The following is a 26,952-nucleotide window of genomic DNA, read 5'->3' as shown; positions in this document are numbered from 1 at the left end:
CCAGCCAGCCTCCATCAGCTGATGGGTCTGCTCTGCACATGATATTGATAAATCTAATTTAAGCTGCTTATGCTGCCATTGAAGGAGAGGAAGCAGTGATTGGAGACTGTGGCATGATGAAAGTTATTATGATCGTATGCAATGAACTTGCAATCTTGTTGCCTTTGGTTGCTTTAAAGATGGGGACCAGTTCTACAACCACTCACACTCAGCTGACATCCTCAGGGCAACTTTGGTGCATTGAGGTGGTGATAAAATGGTAATAAGATACGAGTCTCTCTGTTATCAGTTTGTGATTGAATGGGTTCAAATTGGCAATTACATGCAATTTGTTTGCAATAATACAGTGAGTAACTGTGATAAATGGGCAAATATCACAAATCTGTTGCCATCTACATCTACAGAGGTTAAACAGAAAATGACATTAACTAATTACATTCAAAGTCGGCACAAAGCCTTATTTGAAACAGAAATTACTCCGCCAAGGGTGATGTAGTTGTTGCAAGAATGCGAATTACCTGCGAAATGACACAGGTACTTAGCAACAATGCTTTTACAGGAATATAACCAGAATGCAAACAGTTGGCAGCCAGTTGAGTCCCGTGTACCAAAGAGACACAGATGAACTGGGCTCATTGACATAGTCTACACTCGGATTGATTTAGACATTGTTGACGACGCATCTGCATTTATAAATTAGACACCTGTTATTTGCAAACTTTTGCCAGTCTTTCTGAGAGTGGTTGCTGTCAGTCTGAGTTGGAGCGCAATTTTATGGAAATAGGTTGCCATCATATTGCAACTGAAGGCAGTTGCCCAGCTGTTTGCCACAACTGCTTACCAAATGTGAAAAAATTCATTGCAATCAGCTGGCAGCCACCAATTTATCCTATTTGCAAAGAGATTGCATCCTTTCTTTACTCTGGTGTGACTGAGCCATTAGCCCATATACAGTTGCTGGTACCCCTGCAAACTACCTCCACCCCAACACCTGCTTTTTCCTGCTGTTTCTGTTATGTTATAATCAGTACGTCACGTCTGTTGTCACTGACGCCTGTTCTGTGCTGGGGATCTTTTATTGCTCTGCAGTGAGACAACTAGGACCCAGACCACTGCCATCAAATTTCTGCAGACTGAATAATGGTCTTCTTTTAAATGAAGTGGTTTTAACTGAAATTCCATTGACCAAGGTTATGATGAAGAGCTGTATTTTTAAATTTGAATTTTAATATTTTTTCTTTCTGATTTCTTTTTCTTTCTTTTTTTTTTTAAGAATAGCACTTAATACTTTGAAGTCACTCTTTAACTTTGCCCAATTAGATTTGTGGCAATTTGGTTCAGTTCAGTGTCATTTTGTTTTAATTGTAATTTTATGTGCCATTAAAGCACAATATAAAATTAAAAAGAGCCTGAACGTGGCTTCTGTTTATTACAGTTCTTGAGGTTAATCGCCTAGAGCCACCCACGTCTGTGCCCATTATTTCTAATGTTCCAGCTACATTATGCCTAACCACTATATTTTTGTCCATGCTTTTTCTCTGCAGGTGATGTTATTGTCTACATCAACGATGTGTGCGTCCTGGGTACCACCCATGCTGATGTGGTGAAACTCTTCCAGTCTGTACCTATTGGCCAAAGCGTGACCCTCGTATTATGTCGCGGTTATCCTTTGCCTTATGAGCCAGAGGAAGCTGCCAACACCAACAACAACACCACCACCATCATCTCCCCACTGGGCATCATGGAGCAGCGGCCCATTATGGTGAACGGCAGGACGGGCTACGATAACTACCTAGATTATCTCACCCGCACGGCACGCTTTGTTACAGACCCCAGTCAGGACCCGGTCAGCGCCCAGCAGCAGCTGCTCACTGGTCACCCAGCGGACACCCACTTAGATGGCTCGCTTCCTCCCACCACGGGTACTACGCCACCAGACAGCGTCTCCATGGCATCATCGGGCGCGACCCAGGGGGAACTACTTACCCTGACCATGGTGAAGGGCGTGGATGGTTTTGGCTTCACGATTGCGGACAGCGCAACAGGTCAGCGTGTTAAACAAGTCCTGGAGCCTCAGGGCTGCCCGGGCCTGTGCGAGGGCGACTTGATTGTGGAGATTAACAAGCAACCCGTGCAGGGATTCAGTCACACACAGGTGGTGGAGCTGCTCAAGGAGTGCCCTGTGGGAGCTGAGACCTGCCTCTTGGTTCAGAGAGGTGGAACAGGTGAGAAGGTGTTAAAGGTGGTGTTGCTGGCTTTGGAGAAGAGCTTGAATCTCTGTCCTTCTTCCTGTCTGCTTGTTCATCTCTGTCGTCTTTTGCTGGTGTGTCTGTATGTGCGGTTTAGTCCAGTGACAGCAGAAATCTGTGCTACAGTCTCTCAGTGCACAGCAATGACTTACTGATCTTCAGCTGCTCTCAGGTGTCCTGCTAAGTCCCCTTTACTGTTAGCTGTTCCTTGTTCCTCATTGACAGCAGATTCCACTCCAGCTATACCTAGGGGTCCCCTAGTGTAGTCTGATTGAAGCGTAAGCTTTTTCTGTGTTATTTTCAAGCCCACTTTCTGATTTTCTTTCTTTTCTTTTTTTTCATTTTCACATGTATAGTGAATTTTACCTTTTCTACAAGATCCAAATAAAAGCCCGCAAATCAAAGCATGTCAAAACTGGCACAGTTTTTCCTTGAAACACTGGTAAATGGCTCTGAAGTGCTTTCAACCCTGTGTTTTTCAGAATGTGAGGCCCTCTCACACTCTCTGACAATCATAATTATGCACTGCACTTTGTCATGAGTCACACATAGGGCTGTTATTTGCCGAATCTACAGGTAGCTGAGTGTGTGTGCAGACTGATGGAGGACATTGAGTATTAAGTGTGTACAAACGTCCGTATTCTTCTAGAAGGCCAGAAACCTTTAGATTGCTTTCTTTTAATGGCAATGTCTATGAGCGAGTTGCTGTCTTGTCTTTAGGAAATATACATATGACTCAAATGACAGAACATAAGTTGTGTGTAAGCTTGCTGTGATCTGCCTACAAACTGAGATTGCCTTCTTATTGAATTGTGGCGGCGGTGCATCTGTCAGCGATGACTCAGCCGAAGCGGCGACGTTGAAGATTAAAACGTTAGAGAGTTTAATTAAATCTAGAAACAGCAACAGTGGCTCTTCATCAACCAAGCAGATAGGATCTGTCTCTGGAACCTTATTGTTAAATGTTGTTAAATGACTCCTCTCTTTGCGTTTACCTGTCCTTGATTTATCTTGGCATCCTCTAAGTGATGATGCATGAACTTTAGCACGCTCTCATTTGTAGAGCGAGCTGGAATCTGAGCCAACTCGTTTGGAAAACTGACACTGCTGTTTCTTTTTGTGTGCAACCAATTTGTAGTTCCGTGTTTTGCCTCTTTGTGTAGCGTAATGTCGCATACCAATCATAATGCCAACCGCCTGGGTGCCACAGACACCACTGAGACTCACGCGCAAAGGTCAGCGGCGGCCACTGAATAGATTTATTCCCATTTATTCCTTTATTAGGCTGCCCATGTCCCTGCCAGTGAACAGGGAGCCAGCAAACAGGAAGGGGGGAAAATAGAGGGATTACATGAGGTATTATAAAGGGAAGATAATGTTTTGGGGGGGAAGAGGTTTATAATCTAAAAAATCTACAAAAACAGCATCACAAAAAAAATCTGAAATCTGGTTGTGTTATGTTAGCGCCAGTAAACTGCAATACATCAGGGCGTAGTGTCGCATCTGATGGTGTTGATTGCCTGTGACATGACAAGTTGCAAATGCGAAAGGTGGAACAAATGTCAGGGCCACCCAGCTTGCCGTTACTGCAGCACGACTGCATACGGCACAAATTTGTGTCGAAGTGAGTAAAGTTAAGAAAATGTACCAGTGGGGTGGAGTTTTTAGACATCGTGCATCTCCTGAGAGTATTTTGGGGATTTAAGCAGGAAAACTCTGCCAGACTTTAAGCTTGTTAAGATCAAAGACTACACACTCTTCTGAGAGTAAATGATCACAATAAACTATTTTCAGTTTTGTTAGAAGTCTTTGTTGATAGAAATTAACATGAGAAATGGGGTTAAAGTAGAAACCTATAGATGGTGAAAAATTAGAAAACACTTAAACCTTTGACCCCCCACCCCCAACCTATAGAGGGTGGCAGTGGCTCTGTTGTGCTCCAGAGGGCATTTTGATGGATAGTTGGTCACTGCACGTTAAAACAGTTGTTCTGGGTGATCATCCCATCTTCAAGGATTACAAGGGGATAATTTCTTTTGTGTCCCTACAAAGGTTCTATGGGGAACATACCTGTGGTTAAAATGGGACTGTAACGTGGGACCTTCATTTCTCTTTCAGTCAGTTTGAATAAAGACGTTTTTTTTCCATCGAATCCCATATTTAAGGGTATAGGAGCTGCGTAGGTGTTGAGGGAAAGAGACAGGATTGTGAGATCAAACGCAGAGCAAGACAGGGCTGCAGCTTCTCCTTCCATGCTTAAATCATTACCATTTCTGACTATGATGTCTGATCCTCTGGGGTTATGAAATGAATACTTTGCTTATCAAGCCTGTTCACAGTGTTACGTGTTGGTTCATTTTAAGGAAAAAGATGCACTGAGCTGCAGAGTAGCAACTGACAACAATGTTGACAATTTCTGCAAATAAGTAATTGTGCTTTTATAAGACGAATGCATGGTGATGTTTTTCTTCCCACTGTCGCCAAAGTGCTTGTTCTTAGAGGGTCATCTGATTGTTGGGGTTTCTTTGTGTTCTTGTAGGAACTTTACCTTACATGATTAAGCGCCTTGAGGTGACTATTGTTGTGGTTTGGCGCTCAAATTTAATTGAATTGCTGGCCATCAAGTCTTGAATGCACCTTTATTTGGTGAATTTTGATTTTACTGGTGGTTTTTGTCTATAAACCTGTGCTGTGACAAAAATCTCATATCCTGATATAAGTCATTTCTCATCCTGAAAACGATATACATCACAAAATAGTGCATTTCCTGTAAATTCTGTGAATCTCAGGCAACTTGATATGTGTGAAGTGTGTTCAGCTGGGCGTCGTGTACCAGGAGTCAAGTGTTTTGACCGATGCATGAAACTATATATTTTTACATTTAAGTTTAACGGCCACCATTTTCTTTGTATTTATTACACGGCGTGCTGCGGGGAAACGCCTGTTCTAACGTTTGAGTCTAAGATTTATTTTGGGTGACTGCGATCTTACTTCTCACATAGCGGAACAGCAAAATTGTTCATCTCGTTTAAAAGGTTTTATCTTTTATGGAAAGATTAGATTGCACAGGTCTTAACTAACAAATACGATATTTAACAACAAATTGGAATGCTTTCAATTTTTAGTTTTGATGATGAAACTACCACTTTGTTTCCAGGGCAGGGAACAATTGCCTTGACTGCTGTGGCCTTAAAATAAATAAATGTCATTAAAAAAAACTTTGCATCAAGGGCTTAATTGCACATTCACTTGGAGAAGAACAAGCTGGATAAGCTGGACGAATATGAGCTGAAATTGTCTCCACCCAAGCACAAAAAAATAATCTGTTCATCCAGTGCTTGAATTTACACACGGTGACACAGAGAGAGGAAGACTGGGGTCTTTGGTGAATTCTGATAAGAGATCAAATAATTTCTAATGATGTTAATGTTTACCCATCTTTCTACATTTGCTGAAAGCCAACTGTGAGTAAATAAAATTTGAAAAAATCCTACATGTGGGAGGTAGAAAAAAAAAGATAAATGCCAAAAGGTGCACACACAGTCAACCATCTGAAACGCATTAGGCTACATTTGTTCACCATAAAAAAAGATCTCTTTAATTTTACAGTGAGAGGCTAACATTAGCCCTTCGGTTATTTAAATGAGACAACGATAGCACTAGAAATGATGGTAGAGTGTGCAAATGTTTTGGCCCTTTATAAAAATGTATCCTCATATCATGAAGGAGCCTGCCAGCTTCACATCAGAGCTACAGCAGAAAACCGATTCTGTCCACTTCTATTGAATCGATCGTTTCATGTTGGTCTTGTGTTTTAAAAAAAATCAGCCTCATTGCAGCTGTGTGCAAAACAAAATCATTTGCTAGGTACACGGTTGAATATGCGTGATATTAAAGCAGAATTTATTCAACCACGCTCGTGCAGTCACTGGGTAATCACTCCATCCCATTAAAAGCCAAATAGGAGCGCTTGATTTGTTTAAGAGGCAACCGGGGTCAGTGACTCTACTCCTCCCACAGAAAGGGAAGGGATTCAAAGCACAATATAGAGTTCAGTGGTCTAATTTTGATGGCAATAAGGCTACCATCGCATTTTCTACTTGATATAATCTCAGCATTTCGCCCTTCATGCACAATACTCCTGGCTCCCTCCCGGGGCCGATAGGAATGGATATTGATCCCTGGCGGGCACCGCCTCGGCTTTGGAGCCGGTGGGGACAGAGCTGCAAGTGTGAACATGGCAGACAGACTGTGGTTTACTGGCAGAGAGCCGAACTCATCGCTCTCTTGCTCTTTCCTCCCCTTCTCTTTCTCTCTTTTGTTTCCAACTATTCCATCTTGAACACACACAGCCAATGAATCACTGTCTAGTTACACACTGATTCCCTGGGAGGCTAGAGGAAGCTCACTGAATCAAACCCTTCTTCTTTTCTTCTTTTCCTTTTCTAGAGAGCAGACCTTCACCTGAGGTCCGCACGGTTTCTAAAGCAGCTGCTGGTCACATCAGGTGAAATGTCAAACCAGGCATAATGTACAGTTTACTCATGGTACTACTAGCAAGGGGAGTTTATGTAAGTGTGCGGGGGCTTGCGTGCAAAATTTGCCTGGGGATCTGTGCGGATAAGATGAGGAAAGTGTGTGCCTGGCTGTTGTGTAGGTGTGCGCACAACCTGTGTGAATCAAACCATGTGGCTCGGCGTTTGTGCGAGTGCGTGGGCGGGCAGCAGTGAGGGAGAATGTGGCATGTTAGTGGAAGCTAAATGGTCGAGCGTACATGTGAAAGAGATGATAGTCTCGGCAGCTAATTACAGCCCTGCATCTCTGCTGGTGTTGCAACGAGGACACAGACTGTTAATGGTCTAGATCGCCACTAATGAGCCTGTCTGGCATGCACACACATACACGTGCCACCCATACACACAGGCACAATAATTACTGGTGATGAGAGACAGAGTGGCCATTTGTTGGGCAAAAATGGCTCAGGAGTCAAACTCAAATTTAAGGGATGGATAAATATCATAACTATATTATGAGTGCTGGCTTTTTCAAGGTGATGAGGCTTAATTGACTGGAAGGTTTGATCATAAATGTCCTCATTTGGTCAACAAGCAGCGTGCTTCTATTGTCAGGATTTCAACAACGAGTTCTTTGGGAGTCATGGAAATAAAGCTTGAGTTAAAAAAGAAGAAAAACCACTAAAACAACAGATTTAACTGAACTCTAAAAGAAAAGGCTTTGTTATGATCAGTCGCTTTTATGACAAAGCTTAAAAGTTAAACAACCTGCCATGCTGCAAAAACTGATCATGGATCGCACTTTAGGAGTGCAGGTGTAGCTGAGATATAATATACTGAGTGTGAACATTCTCAAAACTGTATTGTATATAGTTTATTTTTTTATTGTGTAAATGTAATTTTTGTAAAACTGAGGTTCCACATGTCACTGTTGAAGTGGGGCGTTAATCAGTGTGACACCACTTGTAAACATGCTGCATGTGTGGGGGTTCCCAGCCAGAGCTGCATGGACTCCACACTGGTAAGGCAGACTTTCTGTAGCTCCTCTCCCTGTATTACATTATACGCTTAAATTTGGTGTATTTTTCCTTAATAAGTATTAGTTCTTTTGGCTAAAAGCTCCCAAAGTGTTTTTGATTACTTTGAACGAGGAAAATAGTAATTGGAACTGCCTTTTATCCGTTACACCATCCGTTTATGTGTTCCTTACTTGTGCTAAACAGGGATGAGCAGAGGTGTGCTGTTGCTGTGTGACACTGATTTTGCTGCTCCACTTTGTGTTTTAGGTATGTGTAAATGTATATTTTTTGTTTTCTGTGTATAATGAGTTCATGATCTGAGGCTGCACACTGAATAGTATTTTCAGCCATGTTGGTAAAAGTTAAAGTTGTTTGAATATATATTGTGTGATTGATCCATCTTAGTGGGAATTTGAATATTATAAGTTATTATAAGTGGCTTGTTTTTGACTGCACCTTGCTTCATATTTGTCTCTGTTTTACCCCACTATAACGTTTGATTTAAATGTGGCTGTTGAGAAAAACCACACCGTTTTGATAGATTGTATTTTCTTTTATATATTGTAAGCAGAGCTGCATGGACTCCACACTGGGATGAGCAGAGGTGTGCTGTTGCTGTGTGACACTGATTTTGCTGCTCCACTTTGTGTTTTAGAAATAAATCCAGTTTCCAGCCAGTCTGTGTCTGTCGTCACAACGCAGTCAACCGTTTGAAATCTGCTACATAAAAGTGGTGCCGTGACCCGGATCCATCTGATCAGCCGCTGCCGATCGCTGAGGTTGAGCTGAACACTTCTGACACCTGCGATATCAGCCAAATTATCTTGTGGATCCTTTTGAAAAAAATCCTCAGTGTTTTGTTAGTAGACATTTCTCCCAGATATATGTGTTAGAGTTTAACTGGGCTACATTTACATGTGTTGTATTTTCCTGGGTGATAAGCACTTTCGTATTTTTCCTGTTTCCAATTGTTTTTGTAGTTATTGTTAATTTCCTGTGAGTAACATGACTGGTAGGGGCCAAGGCTCCTTTAACCTTTTCACACCAGTTGCTGGGAGAGGTTGGAGACTGTCTGGGGCAGATGAAGTTAGGGACAGGTCCATAATGTCTCATGATGAGCCATCAGAATCAGATGACATTATTCAAAATAATGCTCATGGGCACCAGTTTTCAACCCCTGCTTTGAGTGATGACAGCACACACAAGGAGCTACGTGAGCTTATTGGTGAGCTGGGGACTCAGATAGGTGAATCGATCGCTAGTCGGTTATTATCCAGTCAAGTCCCGCTTGGTCCAAACCAGACAGCTCCAACTGAGTCTCCCAAAGTTAAGGGCCCTGATACCACTCTCGACTTCTCCAAAATGAACCTAGTGGTCAGGCAAGATATCAAAGACCCACCTATGTACCGAGGTGATGACACAGATAAGTACTCTGTTCATGAGTGGATAGATATGATGGAAGTGTATTTGCAGAAGAGAGGTTTGTCTGGAGCCATGCAAGTGGATGAAATCTTGAACCATCTCCTCGGCAGAGCTAAAAACATTGTCAGGGTGGGTTTGAAAAGTAACTCATCTTCTGGTGCAGTGACCAACCCTGAGACCATCTATGCCATACTCAGGCGTTATTTTAGTGAGAGCCCTGGTTCTTGTCAACCATTGGCTGACTTCTATGCCACCCAACCAGTTGCAAAAGAAACGCCAGTAGACTTTTGGGTGAGACTTAATATCGCAGCTGAAGCAGCTGATAGGCACTTGCAGCGCCAGGGAGGCAGAATGGAGAACATGGAGGCAGAAATAGCCATGATGTTTATCAGAAACTGTCCTGATCCCAGCCTCGCCTGTGTCTTCAAATGTAAGCCCATTAGTAAATGGTCAGTAATGGAAGTTCAGGAAGCCATTGATGAACATCAAAGAGAGTGCCATGTAAAAAAGAAGAGTCTGAGCTCTGCCAGACCACACCCCCTCCTAGTGGCCACTGCAACAACCACAAGTGAATCACCTGAATTTGAACTGAACCATGCCCAAGTAGGTACAGTAAAGTGTTCCCAAGATAACCCGGTTAAGACCACTGGAGTTGTCGCTTCAGATTCAAGTGCTCTAGATCGCGTGCTCAGTATGCTAGAGAGGGTGCTAGAGCGCACTAACCAGCCTGCCCCTCCCGTAATCAAACCACAGCCTCAGGTCTCAGCCAGCTTCCCTTCATGCCAGGTTTGTGGTAATAGCTCACACTCTACACGCACTCACTGCATGAGAGAAAGGAGATGTCTAGGTTGTCTGGAGGTTGGGCACCAGAGAAAAGACTGCCCCAGAGCAACTGCGCCCATTACTCAACAAAGCAGTCCCCAGGGAAACTAGGATGCTTGCACTTGAGAGGGGACAGTGTGAGCGAGGAGTGTGAGACCCTCAATCCCAGTGATGACATACAGACTGTATACAAAGAAAGCCTGAAGTGTGCTCCACCTGGTACTGTTGTACTTTCCCAGAACATAGTAAGACTTGATGAAGCAGACAGCCTGTTTTACACGAATGCATTGGTGAATGATAAAGTCTCTTTGCAGGCTCTTCTTGATACAGGTTCCATGGCGTGTACTTTGAGCGAAGAGGCGGAGCAAGAATTAAAGAGCGCTGGGGTTGCACTGGAATTAAGTGACATTCGCACTGACATTATGCTAGTGGGCTGTGGTGGAGTTCAGGTTAAACCCAAATGCATATGTGAGCTGAAGATGGAGGTGTATGATTGTACGTTCAGAGTGCCCGCTCTAGTGGTCCCTGGTCAGAAAGATCAGTTAATTTTGGGGACAAATGTCATCAAACACCTTCTCAGACAATTCAGGCTGTCTCCCCATTTTTGGCAAGTCCTGAGTAAACCCGAATCTGCAGAAGCGCCCGAGATAGTACAGTTTCTGAATATGCTGTCTGGCATTAATAGGTGGAGAGGTGATAAAATGCCAGATGTCATTGGCACTGTCAAACTAGCTCAGGCAGTGACTCTACTCCCCAAGCAAGAACACCTTGTATGGGGCAGACTGCCAGCATCATCACCCCTCTCAGAGGGCAGTGCCATTCTGATTGAACCACCAAAATCTCAGACTCATAAGAAAGGTGTCATTGTCTGCAGAACTGTGGTTTCTATGAGTGGCGATAGGTGGGTCCCTGTTCGAATCCTGAACACCTGTGATAAACCTATCACACTGAGACGAAACACTAAGGTGGCGGATGCCTCCACTTGTGTAGCTGTTGAAGATCTTGAAGTGGCCTCTGATCAAAATCCAGGTGAGACACTTAAAGTCCAGAGCCAGACAGTGTGTAGCGACACACATAGTAGCTCTCCCTCCTGTTCTAGCTTTCGTGACAGCCTGCAGAAGGTGGGGTTGGAAGATTTAGATCTCGACTCTTGTGAAGTCTCAGACCACTGGAAGGCACAGGTACTACAACTGATCCACAGATATGAGGATGTTTTTTCCAAGAGTAAACTAGACTGTGGGCTGGCAAAGGATTTTGTTCATCGCATCCACCTGTCTGATGACCGGCCATTCAGACTCCCCTATCGACGCGTCCCTCCAGGGCAGTATCACAAGTTGCGACAGGTGCTCACAGAGATGGAGGAGCGTGAACTGATCCGCAAATCCAACAGTGAGTGGGCGTCTCCACTGGTACTGGTATGGAAAAAGAATGGAGATCTCAGAATATGCGTGGACTACCGCTGGTTGAATGCACGCACAATCAAGGATGCCCATCCATTGCCCCACCAGTCAGACTGTCTGGCAGCCCTGGGAGGTAATGCAATTTTCAGTGCCATGGATCTCACCTCTGGTTTCTACAATATTGTGATGGCAGAGGAGGATAAAAAACTAACGGCATTTACAACACCTATGGGGCTCTACGAGTTTAACAGACTTCCCCAAGGCCTGTGCAACAGTCCGGCAAGCTTCATGCGTCTCATGATGGGCATATTTGGTGACCAGAACTTCCTAACCCTGCTGTGCTACTTGGACGATTTGCTTGTTTATGCACCCAATGAAGCAGAGGCTCTCAGGAGGTTAGAGATTGTGTTTAGCAGACTACGTGCTCACGGACTGAAGCTAGCTCCTAAAAAATGTCATCTGTTTAGGAGGAGTGTGAAATTTTTGGGTCATGTTGTGACTGAAAGAGGGGTTTCGACTGATCCTGACAAGGTTAAGGCGATCACTGCTATTTCAGAGGGTGACCTCATGATGGAGGATGGGGTTACGCCATCTCAGAAGAAGATAAAGTCATTTTTGGGCATGGTAATGTATTACCAACATTTCATACAAGACTGTTCTAAGATTGCCAGGCCCCTTTTCACCCTGACTGCTGCTCCTAAAGGGAAAAAAGTAAACGCTCGAGGTGCTGCTTCTTTCCGGAGGCTCAGCCCAAGTGACTGGAGAAAGGAACATGTTGACTCGTTTGAACACCTGAAGGCTGCACTCCTTGGCTCCGTTGTGCTTGCTCATCCTGATTTCAACAAACCATTTATCTTGTCAACAGACGCTTCACAGGACGGTTTGGGTGCTGTGTTGTCACAGGTCCAAGAGGGCGAGAGTAAAGCACGTCCTGTTGCATTTGCCAGCAAGGCCCTCACCCGTGCACAGAGAAACTATCCCGCTCATCGTCTTGAGTTTCTGGCACTAAAGTGGTCTGTCTGTGACAAATTTAGCCACTGGCTGAAGGGGCATAGCTTTACAGTCTGGACAGACAATAACCCTCTAACATATATTCTCACAAAGCCTAAGCTTGATGCATGTGAACAAAGGTGGGTGTCAAAGTTGTCCCCCTACAATTTCAGCATCAAGTACATTCCTGGCAGTAAAAATGTCGTTGCAGATGCGCTGAGCAGGCAGCCGTTCATTCATAACTGTGTTAGTCAGAGACTCATGAGTGAACCCTATGCAACTCTGTTAGAGGAGTCACAACAAGTCAAGGAAATCTCAGTTCAGGATGCATTCAGGCTCAGTGCCAACCACCAGAGTGTTGAGTGTTTAGCCCCTGCAGAGAGTCTAGGATGTTGTTCCCTGACTAATGATGAAGTTTCAGCAGTTTTCACAGGTCACACTGAGTGGGACGAAGGTCCAAAACAGAGAGCAATCTCCTGGTTGTCTCAAGAGCTGGATCGGCTTCCCTCACTAGGCCAGAACACCTTGTCTGCCTTCTCACTTCAGGAACTACAGGAGGAGCAGAGAGCAGATGTGACACTGTCTCAAGTCATTCCTTTTGCCATACGTGGTCGGCGCCCATCACGTAGAGAAAGAGCTCACCTGTCACATAAAGCGCAAAAGACAATGAAACAGTGGGAGAAATTGAAAATGCTGGATGGTATCCTGTACAGAGTGAGTAAAGACCCGCTCACTGGCAAAAAGCGCCATCAGTATGTGACTCCATCCACATTAATCAGTCAAGTCCTGTCAGGTGTCCATGATGATGCTGGCCATCAGGGTCAAAGCAGAACTCTGTATCTAGCTAGGCAGAGATTTTTCTGGATCAACATGGAGCATGACATCCGTGAGCATGTCAAGTGCTGTAAACGTTGTGTTATCAGTAAGACACTTGAACCTGAAGGGAGGGCCCCTCTAGAAAGTATTAAAACTACCAGTCCTCTTGAGCTTGTCTGCATAGACTTCTGGTCCGCAGAAGATCACAAAGGCAAGAGTGTGGATGTTTTAGTAGTGACTGATCACTTCACCAAGATGGCCCATGCTTTCCAGTGTTCAGATCAGACCGCGAAACAAGTTGCGCGTCAGTTGTGGGACAGATATTTTTGCGTCTATGGCTTCCCTCAAAGGATCCATTCAGATCAGGGTGCCAGTTTTGAGAGCGAGTTGATTCAAGAGTTGCTGCAGGTAGCTGGAGTGCAAAAGTCAAGAACAACACCTTATCACCCTATGGGTAATGGTCACACTGAAAGGTTTAACAGAACCTTGGGAAATATGATCAGAGCCTTACCGCCAAGGGAGAAACACAAGTGGCCTCAAATGCTACAGACATTGACTTTTATCTACAACTGTACTGCTCATGAGTCCACTGGCTATGCACCGTTCTTCCTAATGTACGGGCGTGTCCCCAGGTTACCAGTGGATGTCATGTTCCACAATGTTGCAAGGGACAATGATGTAGCAGATTATGACAGTTATGTAAAAAGAATGAGAGATGACCTCAGAGAAGCACTCACACTGGCTCAAACTAACACCGGAATCAGTCAGCAGCGTCAAACAGACCTGTATAACAAAAAGCAGAAAGGTGCTGACATTGAGGAGGGGGATCGTGTTCTTTTGGCAAACAGGGGTGAGCGGGGCCGTAGGAAGTTAGCTGATAGATGGGAGTCGACCATCTATACAGTGGTCTCCAAGAACCCCACATGCCATACATATCGCATCAGGAATACCAAGAGTGGACAGGAGAAAGTTGTCCACAGGAACTTGCTCTTGCAAGCTAATTTCCTGCCCATTGAATCTGAGGATGAACCAGAGATGTCTTTTGCCAGTGAATCAGAACTCGGCCAGGAGCAGAGTCAATCTGATGGAGAATCTCCTGTTGCTGATTCTGCGGTTGACTGTACTGAACGCACAGCTCACTGGGTAGCTAAGATGGCAGATGATTGTGTCCCAGCTTTTAGAGGACCCCAAGAGAGTGACAGTGTTGGGGACTGTGTCTGTACGCAGTTTGATGATGAGGAGCATCAGGACAGTCACAGTGTTGACAATGAAGCAGCCGCTTACCCTGAAGTAGATGATGACAATGGCAGCAGGGTTTGCGCTACCCCAGTTGAGGAAAAAGCACCACCAAGTACCAGTTATCCTGAAAGTCAGCCAGCCAGTGAGGTTGGGAGCCTCAAGAAACCTGGCAGTGTGCCCCCAAGTAAAGCAGTAGGTGAAATCAGAACAAGAGTGGGCCGAATGGTGAAGCCTGTGAATAGGCTGATCCAAACCATGACACAAAGGAATCTACAAACAGGCAATATTGTCAGCACCTTTGCCAAGAATCTATTTCTGTGAGGACTACTTGTTCCATATATTAGGTGATCTTCATGTTGGATGTTAACATTTATTTTGAGATTGTTTCAAGCTCAGGGTAATATTCATTACATAGTAGCTGTCATTGTATTGTTTGTTCAAGATAGTGTATAAGGCACTTTCTCTAGCGAGTAAACATTAGGGGGTCTGGCCAGCTTTCTTTTGTTTACTCTCCCCATGAGTTGGGAGACACATTTGTTGCATGTATCGCCGGGTAGTAAATTTGCGGATCACTGACAGTTACAAATTGTTATTTGCTATGCTCAGTTGCTCACCCTTACCTAACGAGTTTTGAGAAGTTCAGGGGGAAGTATGTAGCTGAGATATAATATACTGAGTGTGAACATTCTCAAAACTGTATTGTATATAGTTTATTTTTTTATTGTGTAAATGTAATTTTTGTAAAACTGAGGTTCCACATGTCACTGTTGAAGTGGGGCGTTAATCAGTGTGACACCACTTGTAAACATGCTGCATGTGTGGGGGTTCCCAGCCAGAGCTGCATGGACTCCACACTGGTAAGGCAGACTTTCTGTAGCTCCTCTCCCTGTATTACATTATACGCTTAAATTTGGTGTATTTTTCCTTAATAAGTATTAGTTCTTTTGGCTAAAAGCTCCCAAAGTGTTTTTGATTACTTTGAACGAGGAAAATAGTAATTGGAACTGCCTTTTATCCGTTACACCATCCGTTTATGTGTTCCTTACTTGTGCTAAACAGGGATGAGCAGAGGTGTGCTGTTGCTGTGTGACACTGATTTTGCTGCTCCACTTTGTGTTTTAGGTATGTGTAAATGTATATTTTTTGTTTTCTGTGTATAATGAGTTCATGATCTGAGGCTGCACACTGAATAGTATTTTCAGCCATGTTGGTAAAAGTTAAAGTTGTTTGAATATATATTGTGTGATTGATCCATCTTAGTGGGAATTTGAATATTATAAGTTATTATAAGTGGCTTGTTTTTGACTGCACCTTGCTTCATATTTGTCTCTGTTTTACCCCACTATAACGTTTGATTTAAATGTGGCTGTTGAGAAAAACCACACCGTTTTGATAGATTGTATTTTCTTTTATATATTGTAAGCAGAGCTGCATGGACTCCACACTGGGATGAGCAGAGGTGTGCTGTTGCTGTGTGACACTGATTTTGCTGCTCCACTTTGTGTTTTAGAAATAAATCCAGTTTCCAGCCAGTCTGTGTCTGTCGTCACAACGCAGTCAACCGTTTGAAATCTGCTACACAGGCCTCCACAGATCCCAGTCTGTTGGTGCACCTGGGAAAACGGCATGAACAAGCTTGAATCACAGAGGGTCTACCCCACAGCCCAGAGGTAGCATCTAAGTATCATCTTAGAAATATAGGAGACCCCAGAGGTCCGCGTCCCATGGGTCAGAGCTGTTTCAATGAAACAAAAGGGGTCTGCTATAGCTCATTGTGTATGACCAACTTTAAACTTGAAGACAATGGTGGCAGGATGGATACAAAGGTATTTATTATCTACTCTATTTGCACTACGAATGTAGTTCATCAGGTGGAGCCCAGATTAAAGGGAAAAATACAAGAAATTGTATACTAAATTGCCCGAGATGCATCAATCGAAGTGTAGGTTTGCGTCTGATAGTGTGAATAAAACATTGTGTTAATTCTTATGTGAATGGATGAACATGTATTTAAAAAAAAGTGGTCCGTTTGTAAATGTAAGCACCAGTCCACTCACCATTTACTATTTAAACTGTACTGACAGCAGATCTTATCATTTCTGACCCTCGTCATTTAAATACGCAGTGTCAAGATTGCAGGAAGTGCCACTTTCTTTTGTAACGGCCTCTTTTGTTAGAGGTGAATAAAACTACTCTATGTTTCTGTGCGACAATGACTTTCCGAAGCCGAGAAGTCATGTGCACTTTGCATTACAGTAGTAAATGTGCGGTTCTGTATCCATGACAACACCAAGCTAAGCAAGGCAAGGCTTGCTGAACAAAGACTTGATCATGCTAACTCTCTTTGTTTTTAATTTTTCCTGTGAAGTCACATTTTTCCTGTTCTCCTTCTGGTTTCTACTTCAGTCAGTTACTTTACGTCTTTCGAGTTTGTACATACAGCTATGGAAGTGACACAAACAGGATGCACTGTCTGAGTGTGTGAGGGGAACCTGTAATTGAACCTTCCTCGCCTCACTAGCCATTCTTGATCTTTGATGCTGGACATTAGAAGTGTGTTGTCATAGTAACAGCATCATAAAAAAGCCATAACAGTATTGTCGGATTGTGGTTGTGGGAGTTTGTGAAATATGTGGGTGTTATGAAAGCATAAAAGCTGTCAATCTCACTTCCAGTTGACTTTAAGTGTGTGTGTGTGTGTGTGTTTGTGCGTATGTGTGTGTGTTCTTTGTCACAAGGTGGTAGATCTGTCTGCAGGATTAAAGAGCAGCCATTAAAAAATCCAAACATATGCGCACATATACACACTATTTAAACTTAAGCTTGTGGTGCTCATTCAGTCCTCCGCATCAGATTGCCATTTCAGTGAAAGTGATGAGCTGTGTGCCTGGCCCTGAACTGGCAAATATTTGGAGAATGTGTCAGAGACTGAAGCATGACAGTTGTTTGGTGACAGATATCAGTCAGTTCCTCCCATCTCTCTCTCTCTTTCTCTTCCTCTCTCTCTCTCTCTCTCTCTCTCACTTTCTGTTACTCTACTGTGGGGCACAAAAAAACAGCCAGCTCAATTAGAAAGTGTGGCCAGCCTCCAGTGGGCTAAAGAAGCGAGCCAAATTGCTATATGTTAAGAGGTAGATCATCGTTTCAGCAGCATTATGACAGTTTTATTACGATGGATAATAGCTTGGCTAATGTTTACGGCTCGTCTTTTTTAGCATGTTGGGTCAGGGAAGACCTGCAACTCAAATCTCACAGGTGGTGCTGCAAGCCTGACACAGGTCACAGTTTGATGAGCTGTAAGAGGTGATTTTATTGGCAGCCATCCTGTTTTGTCTCCTTACACATCCGTGGATATCCTACAGCAATTCTTCTATTTTGAGACCTCTCCCCAGAAGTAAGGCTTCAATCACACAGGCCAAGAGACCACTTGGCAGCCTCTTGGCAAGCTCTGGGTCACTAGGGAATTTGTGCAATTCAGGACTGTTTGGCAAGTGGTTGCTGGAAGTTGTTGGCTGGGTAAAATCAGTTGGAAAGAGAGTGCTTCACCAAAAAAACCCTTGCCCTTTTATTGGGTGCCAGAGATTTCATCAGTCACCCGTAGTTTGTGTTAATAGCAACTGCCAAAAAACTTTAAAAACCATTCACCAATCAGTCGAGGAATACACACTTTTCCCTAGCGACCAGCAGTTGCCAGGGGATCACTGACCAGTGTCAAGGCCTGTTTCATTCAAGTTTTAGGAACAAATTTCATAACGACATCCAGCAACAACTCACCAACCAGTTGGGGAATGCACATTGCAACCACTGGTTGCCAGATAACTGGTCTCTAGGCTTGCATGGCTAAGGCTGAATAAACTGAGAAACTGAGGACTCATCACATTCATAAACATTAAACATCAATATTTACTCAAGCCAAAATCAAGGAAGAAATAGGGTTGTTTTCTGTCAGTTTTTTATTCAATTAGATTACTTTTGGTAACCAAAGGAGCCCACTGATGGTCACTACAGATAATGCAGGTTTTAGGTTTAGAACTCTCAATACAGAACTTTAAATACAGTCTATGTTCTGAACAAGCAGTAACACAACCGCTGATATTTTTTGCTGGGTTTTTTTGTTTTTTTTAAATGACATTCACCCATTTTTTCCCCATTGGAAGCTAATTTTGACAGCAGCAGGTTTTAATGAGCCAACATGTAAGATTTAATTTGGTGCTTTTGAGAACCAGTGCTTTCTGTGAAGTCCCTGCCAGCTCCAGCATCTCTGGAAACATTTCCAGTTTCGAACTCTTTAATTAGAGTTTTGCCCAGAAACCAGGAATTGAAAATGAGGCACAACTTCAACCAAATGCCCTTCACTATTACCTGAAGCTGTGCCATGGCTGGACTAGAATCAGACACAGTCATTACCTGTGTGCACTTTTACTGATGTGTATTGCTGTTGTTATACTTATATTGGAAAAGGCTGACGCATACAGTAGGACAGGACACCAGTTAGCTCAGAACTTAACTGCAAGTTGGGCCCTGCAGGGTTCATGTAGCTCTCTGCAGCTGAGCTGACAGATCTGATTAGCATTTGGGCTAAGAGCTTTCAGCACCACGGACAGCTCCTTTTGCCCTCGCTCTCTCTTGGTGTTCTCTCTCTGTTGCTCACCCCTTCTCAACTTCTAGCCATGGGGCACTTTGACACCTACGTCTGCATAAATGTCTGGTATGCCTGAGCTAACAGTGTCTTTAACCTGTGGATCACCTGCCAGGTAGTGCACCCTCTTTCTGTCGGTCTAGCTTATCTCAGGTTCTTTTACCTATGTGGAGGACTGCTCTGTTGTTGCCTCTTTTGCTCACCGTACCCTCCACAAAGGCTCAAATCTAGGTATTCTGGAAAGCTGTTCATTGATTCACCTTCTTTGGGAATAAAAGCAAAAATCCTCCTCTGCCCCTCAAGTTATAACACTTCAAAAGTCTTTCTTGTTTTGCGCCGATAAAAATGCTCCCATGTGCATTGAAAGTGAAATTGTTATTGAGTTTTAGATAAGCTCCTGTAACTGTTTTGTTTCTAAAAATGTTATTTGGCTTGTTTTGACAGAGAAGAGCCGGCACTCTGAAAAACATTGCCGGAGTTCTCTTAGTAGCCTTTGTTAATTTCCATGTTGTCACCATTCCACTAGTGGCTCAGTGAGACGAATGTTTTTACAGTGCGATTGGAGTCTGGCCAGGCCAAGACTGGGAAGGCTGGCGCATAATTCGAGCAGTCACCATTTAATTTGATCCCTCAATTTGCATGTGCTTGAAGCTTCCCAGAGGGAAGACTGTGGCAGCACTTGAAAGACAAGAAAAAGAAGAAGAAGTGAATAAAGAAGATGGAGAATGCACCTTTTCTTAATATGCTCCTGTGAATTGGACTAAAGAAAAGTGCTTCATTACTCTGTGTGTGCATGTATATGAATGCATATATACAAGTGTTTGATGCTTGCTGCATGTCTTGTACTTTTTTACTGATGATTTTCTTTCATCGCTCAACTCAGAATTCTCGTTCTTGTGCTTGGGCAACGTTGTAAGCAGCCGAAATGTGTGGAATAACATTTTAAAGGTCAAAGCAAGATGAATTGGAAAGTGAAAGGAGAAAGTATGTTCTTAACTTGCTGCACTGCATTGCAAACTAAAACCACTTTATGGTCACCCTGAACTTACTTAAGTGAAAGTCAGAGTTTTATTGCTGTAGGCACTGACAGATCAGTGATATATTCACAAACGTCCCTTTGCCTAGCGTAGTTGCCGTCCTGCTGAGTGCTGATATTGAATGCTTTAATGAAATGTTTGCTGAAGATTGATCAGAGGTATTGAGTGAGGTCAGCCTTTCCTCATTTCAAATGAAAACTGAAACAATGGATTCATGTTCAGTGTTCAGTTCTTTTATACTAACTCTGGATCCCCTAGTTACCTTTAGATGAACAGATTTAGACCTAGGTGAATTTTTTTCCTACCTTCCTGGTCTGAAACGTCACCTGGGGATAGGATATGTGATGGTTTTTATGTTTCCAAAAAAGCTAAATCATTGTAGCTGGGTGGTTATGCAGTTAGACAAATCAGCAACTAGTTGTCTTTAGAAATGTACACCACCATTTAAATGTTTGGTTACACAGTAGCCCATAAAGTTTATGCTGAAGTTGGATTTGTGTATCAACATCAGCTAGGTGTGTCTGATGCTGCTAAACTGCACAATGGACTACCTTGCTCTCGTAATGTGATTTGATTGACTAGCAGCAACGCTGGGGCAAAAGTAGCAAAGCGACAGTTGCCCAGTTCAGTTCTGGCGATGCAGGATATCAGCCTTTTCAAAGTAAAAACCGTAGAGAGAGAGCATCGAAGCCTGAAGCATGTACATGTAAATCCTGCCTAGCAGATTCTCAGTGTACTAATGTGGACATGCTGTAAACCAGCAAAAGGGAAAGTGGGACAGATGGCAGCTTGTAAAGCCAGTGTGGTTTGATAGTACATGAAAATACAGTAGAATGCGTAGGTTGTCTAAATACACTCACCAGTTACTTCATTGGCTACACCTTGGTAGTATTGGGTTGGGCCAACTTTTCCCTTCAGAACTGCCATAATTATTCATGGCATCGATTCATCAAGATGCTGGAAACATTTTTGTTTCATACTGACGTGACAGCATTGCACAGCTGCTGCAGATTTGTTAGATGCACATCCACGCTCTATATGATTTAGATGCGGTTACTGTGGAGACCATTTGAGTACAGCTCAAGAAACAGTTTGAGATGATTTCAACTTTGTGACACTGCATTTTAACCTGTTGGAAGCATCCATCAGAAGACTGGTACACTGCGGTCATAAAGGGAGGGACATGGTCAGAAACAGTACTCAGATAGGCTGTGATATGCCCAAAGGGTACCAAGAAAATATCCCCTATACCATTACACCACGAGCAGCAGCCTGAATCCTTAATACAAGGCAGGATGGATGCATGTTTTTGTGTTGTTTGTAGTGAGCCCATGTGAATTGGAGTTTCCTGTTCTTAGCTGTGGTCTTCTGCTGCTGTAGCGCCTCTGCTTTAAGATTTGCGTTCAAAGATCCTCTTCTGCATACCTTGGTTGCAATGAGTGTTTATGTATCCATGACTTTTTCTCTTGAGGCTAAGGGTGCACATGTTCAAGTGTGTTAGCTGGTGCACATTTATCAGTGAGTCATTTTTATATTTTTTACCTGTCACAGCTGACTGAGCTCTGGAGCCTGTGTCACCAGTAGACTGCCCTCTAGTGGCATTTGATGTGCAGTACATGATAATGTAGAACAGCTTGTCTCGGTCACAGTTGTAAAAACAGAGTGTCTGTATTTGTGAGGATCGGGATTTGTAATACTACATTTTAATGTTTTTTATTCATGCAGCTGATTTGGTTTTACGGCCTAAAACTTTTCAGCAAGCATGCAGCTGATTTCTCTAATAATCGCACCTGCTCATAGATGAGCATTTAGCAGCTGAGGAGATTTGAATTTCCTTTAGGAATACTTGTGTAATAATGTAATAATTTGTCAGTGTTGTGTTTACAGCTTGTTTCCGCTGCCCCGAGTGGCTATAAATATAATAACGCAGGTTAAAAATGCATCAGTATAAAGTTTGGCCTCGCTTTCTATTTAACAGAATGCAAACATTATTACCTGATATCTCAAAATCAGAACAAAAATCACATTTTATCAGTAGCAAATATTCTGTATGTGCAGCAGTGAATTTTCTCAGGTCTTATTTTAATCTCACTTTACATTCACAGTTGGTTTCTGCCTCATAGAAATGTATTTGCCATCGCTTGCTTTGTGCTTTCATCATGTTTTCAGATGTCCTTTTCTTCGTCCTTTCTAGCACTCACAAACACTGCTGTCATGTCCCATTATTGTCTTCATTTGGTTTAAATTTAATTCAGATGTTTTCTTCACTTTATTATCCTCTAAGATATACCCTGGAAACCCTGGGTTCATCGGGTAAAAATAAGCCTCACATCTCATGATCGGTTTTCATCTTTTTCCGTCTAAAACATACGTTGTTTTTTTGTTCTCTCAACATTACAGGTCACTATTCACCCTGGAAGACCCCTAAGCAGGTAACATGCAACAGCCTCAGGAATCCAGACTATCCCCATTCCTGCTTTTTTATTCTGTAGATTACCACCAGTGGCTGCAGTGTGCATACGTATGTGCTAACTGGAAAAACTCTAAATTTAGCAATGACTTGTCTGCTCTTTTGTCCGTCGTACTAACCCCCACTGATGACTCACTATATGTCCGTGTCCCGCTTTTGATATTCAGCCCTTCTTTATTGTTATGAGATGGCAGAAAGTCCAAGTAGCCCACTCATAACATCACTAGACTTGGATCCTCCAAGTCAGGCGTGATTCATAGCCTGGCTGGGTGCCATCAGGGTAATTTACACTCAGGACATTAGCATTATGCTATTATGCTACGGCTCTAGTGCTGCTATCCATCTGTGTTCAGTGCTTTGGCATGAGCCAGATATGTTTCATCCCCTTTTTATCTTCATTTCATAACATTTGTCCATTTGGCAAAATGTTTCAAAAGCTTTTCTGCACATCTATACCCTGCCTTTCTTCCACAGTCATTTATCTTTCACCTTCTTTTTCTTTTTTTCGCCCAGTAAAGCAAAAACCCGTCATGTGGCATCTCTGCAAACCTGCCTTTAGCTCTGAGTCCCGCTTCCACTGCTGTTATAAATACACTACTACACTGTCATTTGCTGTCCCTACTCCGTCCACCAAACACCCTCTCAGATCAGATTCACTTTGCTTTATCTGTGTCACCCTCATATTCCTTTCATGCCTTGGCATCTTCCCAGCACTGCTCTGACCAGTCCCTGACCCCAGCTAATGTTGTCCCCATTCCAGTTCCCAACTAACATCAGAGGAAACCTCAGTTGTGCAGCTTTTAAGATGCTTTGTCTGCTAAAATCCCCTCATTGTTCATCGTTTCTGCTTCCATCTCAACACAATCATTGTCGTTCATCTCTTTCAGAATAATTGTAATCCTAAGCTCTGAGCTTTCGTAGTGCAGCAGTCAGCATACACAACCTCTCTCTTGTCTTGTTTGTTCACCTTTTTGGATGCCCCACCTGTGCCTGACCCTCTCTTTTAGCTGCTGAAGCCCCCAACACTAGATTTTAGTACTCGTATAATTAGGTGTAATTTGTTAAAGGAAGACTTCTGCAGCAGAGAGTGAAATATGGAGGAATTTGGCTAATAAGGGAAGACAGGCAATCTCCTAATTGCCATATTGACCTATAGTCCTGCAAACACTCACCCCGCAACTCCCAAGAGTTTTATTTGCAAATGAGCTTATTAAGATTTGCCAATCAAACTCAGCCGATACTGTAGGTAACAGAGAACAGTGCTTAATGTGGCATCGCATGCAGGTGTTTTTCATTCAGCAGTGCTGTCAGCCTGCAGTGCGCTCTATTCATGTGATCAAGTAGATCATCGCCATAGTGTGCTTGCTTCAGTGTCTTAATCTCAAATAAGAAGAGACAGAGTGAAAGAGAGATCAGGATGCAGAAGTCTACTCCCCGCCTTAACAAGGTCCCCAGTCTCAGCAGCCTGCCCTACGCAGACGTGCTTCACATCAATAGCAGACGCGACTGAAAACTGCAAAGAGCGGAGCCGCTTTTCATTCCTGACTAGAGCTTCCATGAAGCTGATATTTATTCTCGGTACATCTGGAACCAGATGACCTGCATTTCTCAGTATTAAAGTGTGGCACTATGCAGCCACTCTCGCCGTCTCGCTTTCAAAAGGCTTGTTGTTCCCTCCAGATCTGTCGCTCACCCTTTTTTGACATGTCAACATGTCATCTTGGCTATCTGCTTAGTGTCATGCCATGACTCAGGCGGCCCCGCTTATCTGACACATCAAGGCTGACACTTTGACTGGTGATGTCAAAACTGCCTTTGTCACCTCCAAAGCTTGACAGCACATTTTCAGATGTCTTTCTGGATGAAAGTTATCCGAATTCTGATTATATACCACACTCTACCTTACAGACAGAGAATAACTTTTGCTCTGGCCCATAGAATCCACTATCAGTTTTTTAAAATGTCCATCTAGATGTGTCAATCACATATGTCAGATGCTTTCCTCCCTGCACACATCCCCATAAACACTGTGATCTGAATGCCAAATAGAAACAGCTGGCAGTATTTTGCTTATTTCTACTACTAACTTCACTAACATGCTTGAATTGACAGTTGGCGAAACACTGCCCCCTAACAGGAAATATTGAACCACATCAATTAGGTGCAGCAGGCCTGTCAAGCTTTGTTCTTTCCCAGATATTAAAATCTTTTAGCAGGGCTGCCTATTGTAGTCACATTTGGGCTGTTTTCTTTAGTTGTGTCATAGTTATCTCAAAAATACAAGGAAAAGGCTGACTTTGCAAAATGCTGCATTCCTGATGGTTTCAATCAGAGATGTAAAATTATAATTCTGAATGCACATCATCATTAAAATAGAAAAAACAGTAAACGGGAGGTTCAAGTGAGTCTGTAACTGACACACTTTGCTGCTTTTTTTATGCCCAGGGCATCATCATCAGTTGCCTGAGTTGTCTTTTTCCCAAAGCTAAAAGCAATAAGTCTTGTCCGGTGTGTTTTATCTTGTAAAGTCACCACATGTTTTAATCTTAAAATCAGAAGGAGACAGATGTTACACTTTCATAAAAACATGTAAAGTGGCAGGCACCTTTTAGTGAGACAAAAGCATAATTTTGGGGGTTAGAAATGAGTAGTTTTCTTTACTTTTCTGTGAAAATACACATGCATTATTAAGTTGTAAATATGTGCGAGCAGACAAAGCTTGGCAGGTGCAGCAGCCATAAATGGGCGCGGCAGGGTTTAGTGAACTGTCAAAGCTCCTTAAACTAAACCGTGCCTAGGTGTTTACGGTTCTTATTGTGATTTTGAGGATGAAATCAAGCGTCAGGAGTGGGAGAGCTGGAAGGGAAATACTGACCGCTCATGCCGCTGTGCTTTGCAGGTGCTGGAGCAGTGGGAGTCCCAGCAGGGCCAGAGCAGCCCTGCTCAGACCAGCCTGTCGGCTCCTGTTATCCCCCACAGCGCCCCCTTCCCAACACACCATCTCCACAGGGCCTCGGTCCCTGAGTCTGCCTCCGAGGCCTTGGCCCTGGCAAAGCCAGACCCATATGACCTTTATGAGAAGTCCAGGGCTATCTTTGAGAGTAGGCGTAAGTACCAGCGTTGATACTGCAGGTGAAGTGCTGTGAAAACACACTCCTCTCTAGAAATAAAGCAGGCCGGCTTCTACGAGGGAAGGCAGAGGAGTGAAGAGCGATCACTCTTTCTCTCAATCACAGAAGTGATTCATTGTCACTTTTGTTGCTCCACAGAAATCTGAAAAAGTCTTCTAAAATTCGCTGACCTCTTTCTTCAGAGCTGAAGATCTGTGTCTGAACTTTCCACACAATAACCACAAGTATAAAATAAAAATCAGAAGCTGTGCAGATAGCTAGAAACACTGATCTTCTTCCAGCTCACATTGTAAACTGAGAAGTGTCGCTGAATAATCAGACAGGTGCTTCTGCGCAGTTATATTACCTTCCCGTGACTTGTAAAATTATAAATATAAATATAACATATTATTGCGATGGTGCATACATCATTCTTTTGCTCAAGGATTTTAGTAATGTAACAGATCTATGTTATCATAGCACACAGGTACTAGAATTCGTTTTTTTATGGTCTTAAATTCTGTAAATAGACATTTACACTAAATATTATTGTGTTTCTTTCACATTATGCTCTTAATTTTGTCATTTAGATTCCTCCTTGAAAGTAAAATGTGTTTCTGGGAAACACATAATGAAATATGGATTATGTTGAGTCGGCTTTTCCACTCTCACAGTGGTGTGTAAGCCAGTTTCTTCACTGATTCTCTTTAGAGGTTAACATCTGCCTTGCATATAACTGATAGCAAGTCTCACACATTCATGGCGTGACAGTATCTTTCCTCTGGTTTATTGGAGGATATTGCTATAGTAAAGTTACAGTAAAGTTTTTATTGTTAAGGCTGCTGTTCAGTGGTATATGAGGTACCTGCTATTCAAGAGGACACGGCTGTCAGAAAGTCTTCTCATCAAATCTTCCTGTTTCGCTCACTGTCGCTTCCTCCTTTTCAGTGGCGGATGCCGTGATCACTGCTGCCTTCCTCTCAGTAAAGGTCAGGGGTTGTGCCTGGTAATGCTCAGTAGGAAAAACACACAGACAGATTTTAGCAATGCTCCATTTGACCGCCTCACTGGTGTAGGTAAAGCAGGGTGTGACCTTTTATTTAGCATCACAACCTCAGGCCAGCCCAGACTCCGCCAGCTCTGGTTAAGTTCTGTCTTCTTTGACCCTTAATAAATTAATGTCAGCGATTACATAAACAGACTGAGGTATAGGATCAGATCATTC

At 43.1% G+C, this 26,952-nt stretch overlaps 1 protein-coding gene across 8 annotated transcripts in view; it reads left to right on the top strand.

Annotated features, from left to right (window-relative positions):
• magi2a (membrane associated guanylate kinase, WW and PDZ domain containing 2a) overlaps positions 1-26,952 on the top strand; it is a 272,345-nt gene that overhangs the window by 219,415 nt on the left and 25,978 nt on the right. For 7 of the 8 annotated variants that reach the window (XM_005456660.4, XM_013275625.3, XM_005456659.4 and 4 more), the window contains exons 10-12: positions 1,545-2,225; positions 22,548-22,579; positions 25,517-25,724. In XM_005456660.4, coding sequence (XP_005456717.1) covers positions 1,545-2,225; positions 22,548-22,579; positions 25,517-25,724 — 921 coding nt within the window. The remainder of the gene's footprint in view (positions 1-1,544; positions 2,226-22,547; positions 22,580-25,516; positions 25,725-26,952) is intronic. The other variant, XM_013275626.3, reaches the window with a different exon arrangement.

Source organism: Oreochromis niloticus, linkage group LG17 (assembly GCF_001858045.2).
Source record: "Oreochromis niloticus isolate F11D_XX linkage group LG17, O_niloticus_UMD_NMBU, whole genome shotgun sequence".
NCBI classification, from domain to species: Eukaryota; Metazoa; Chordata; class Actinopteri; order Cichliformes; family Cichlidae; genus Oreochromis; species Oreochromis niloticus.
The sequence above is the reverse complement of the archived record's forward strand: the minus strand, read 5'-3'. Positions and strand labels throughout refer to the sequence as shown.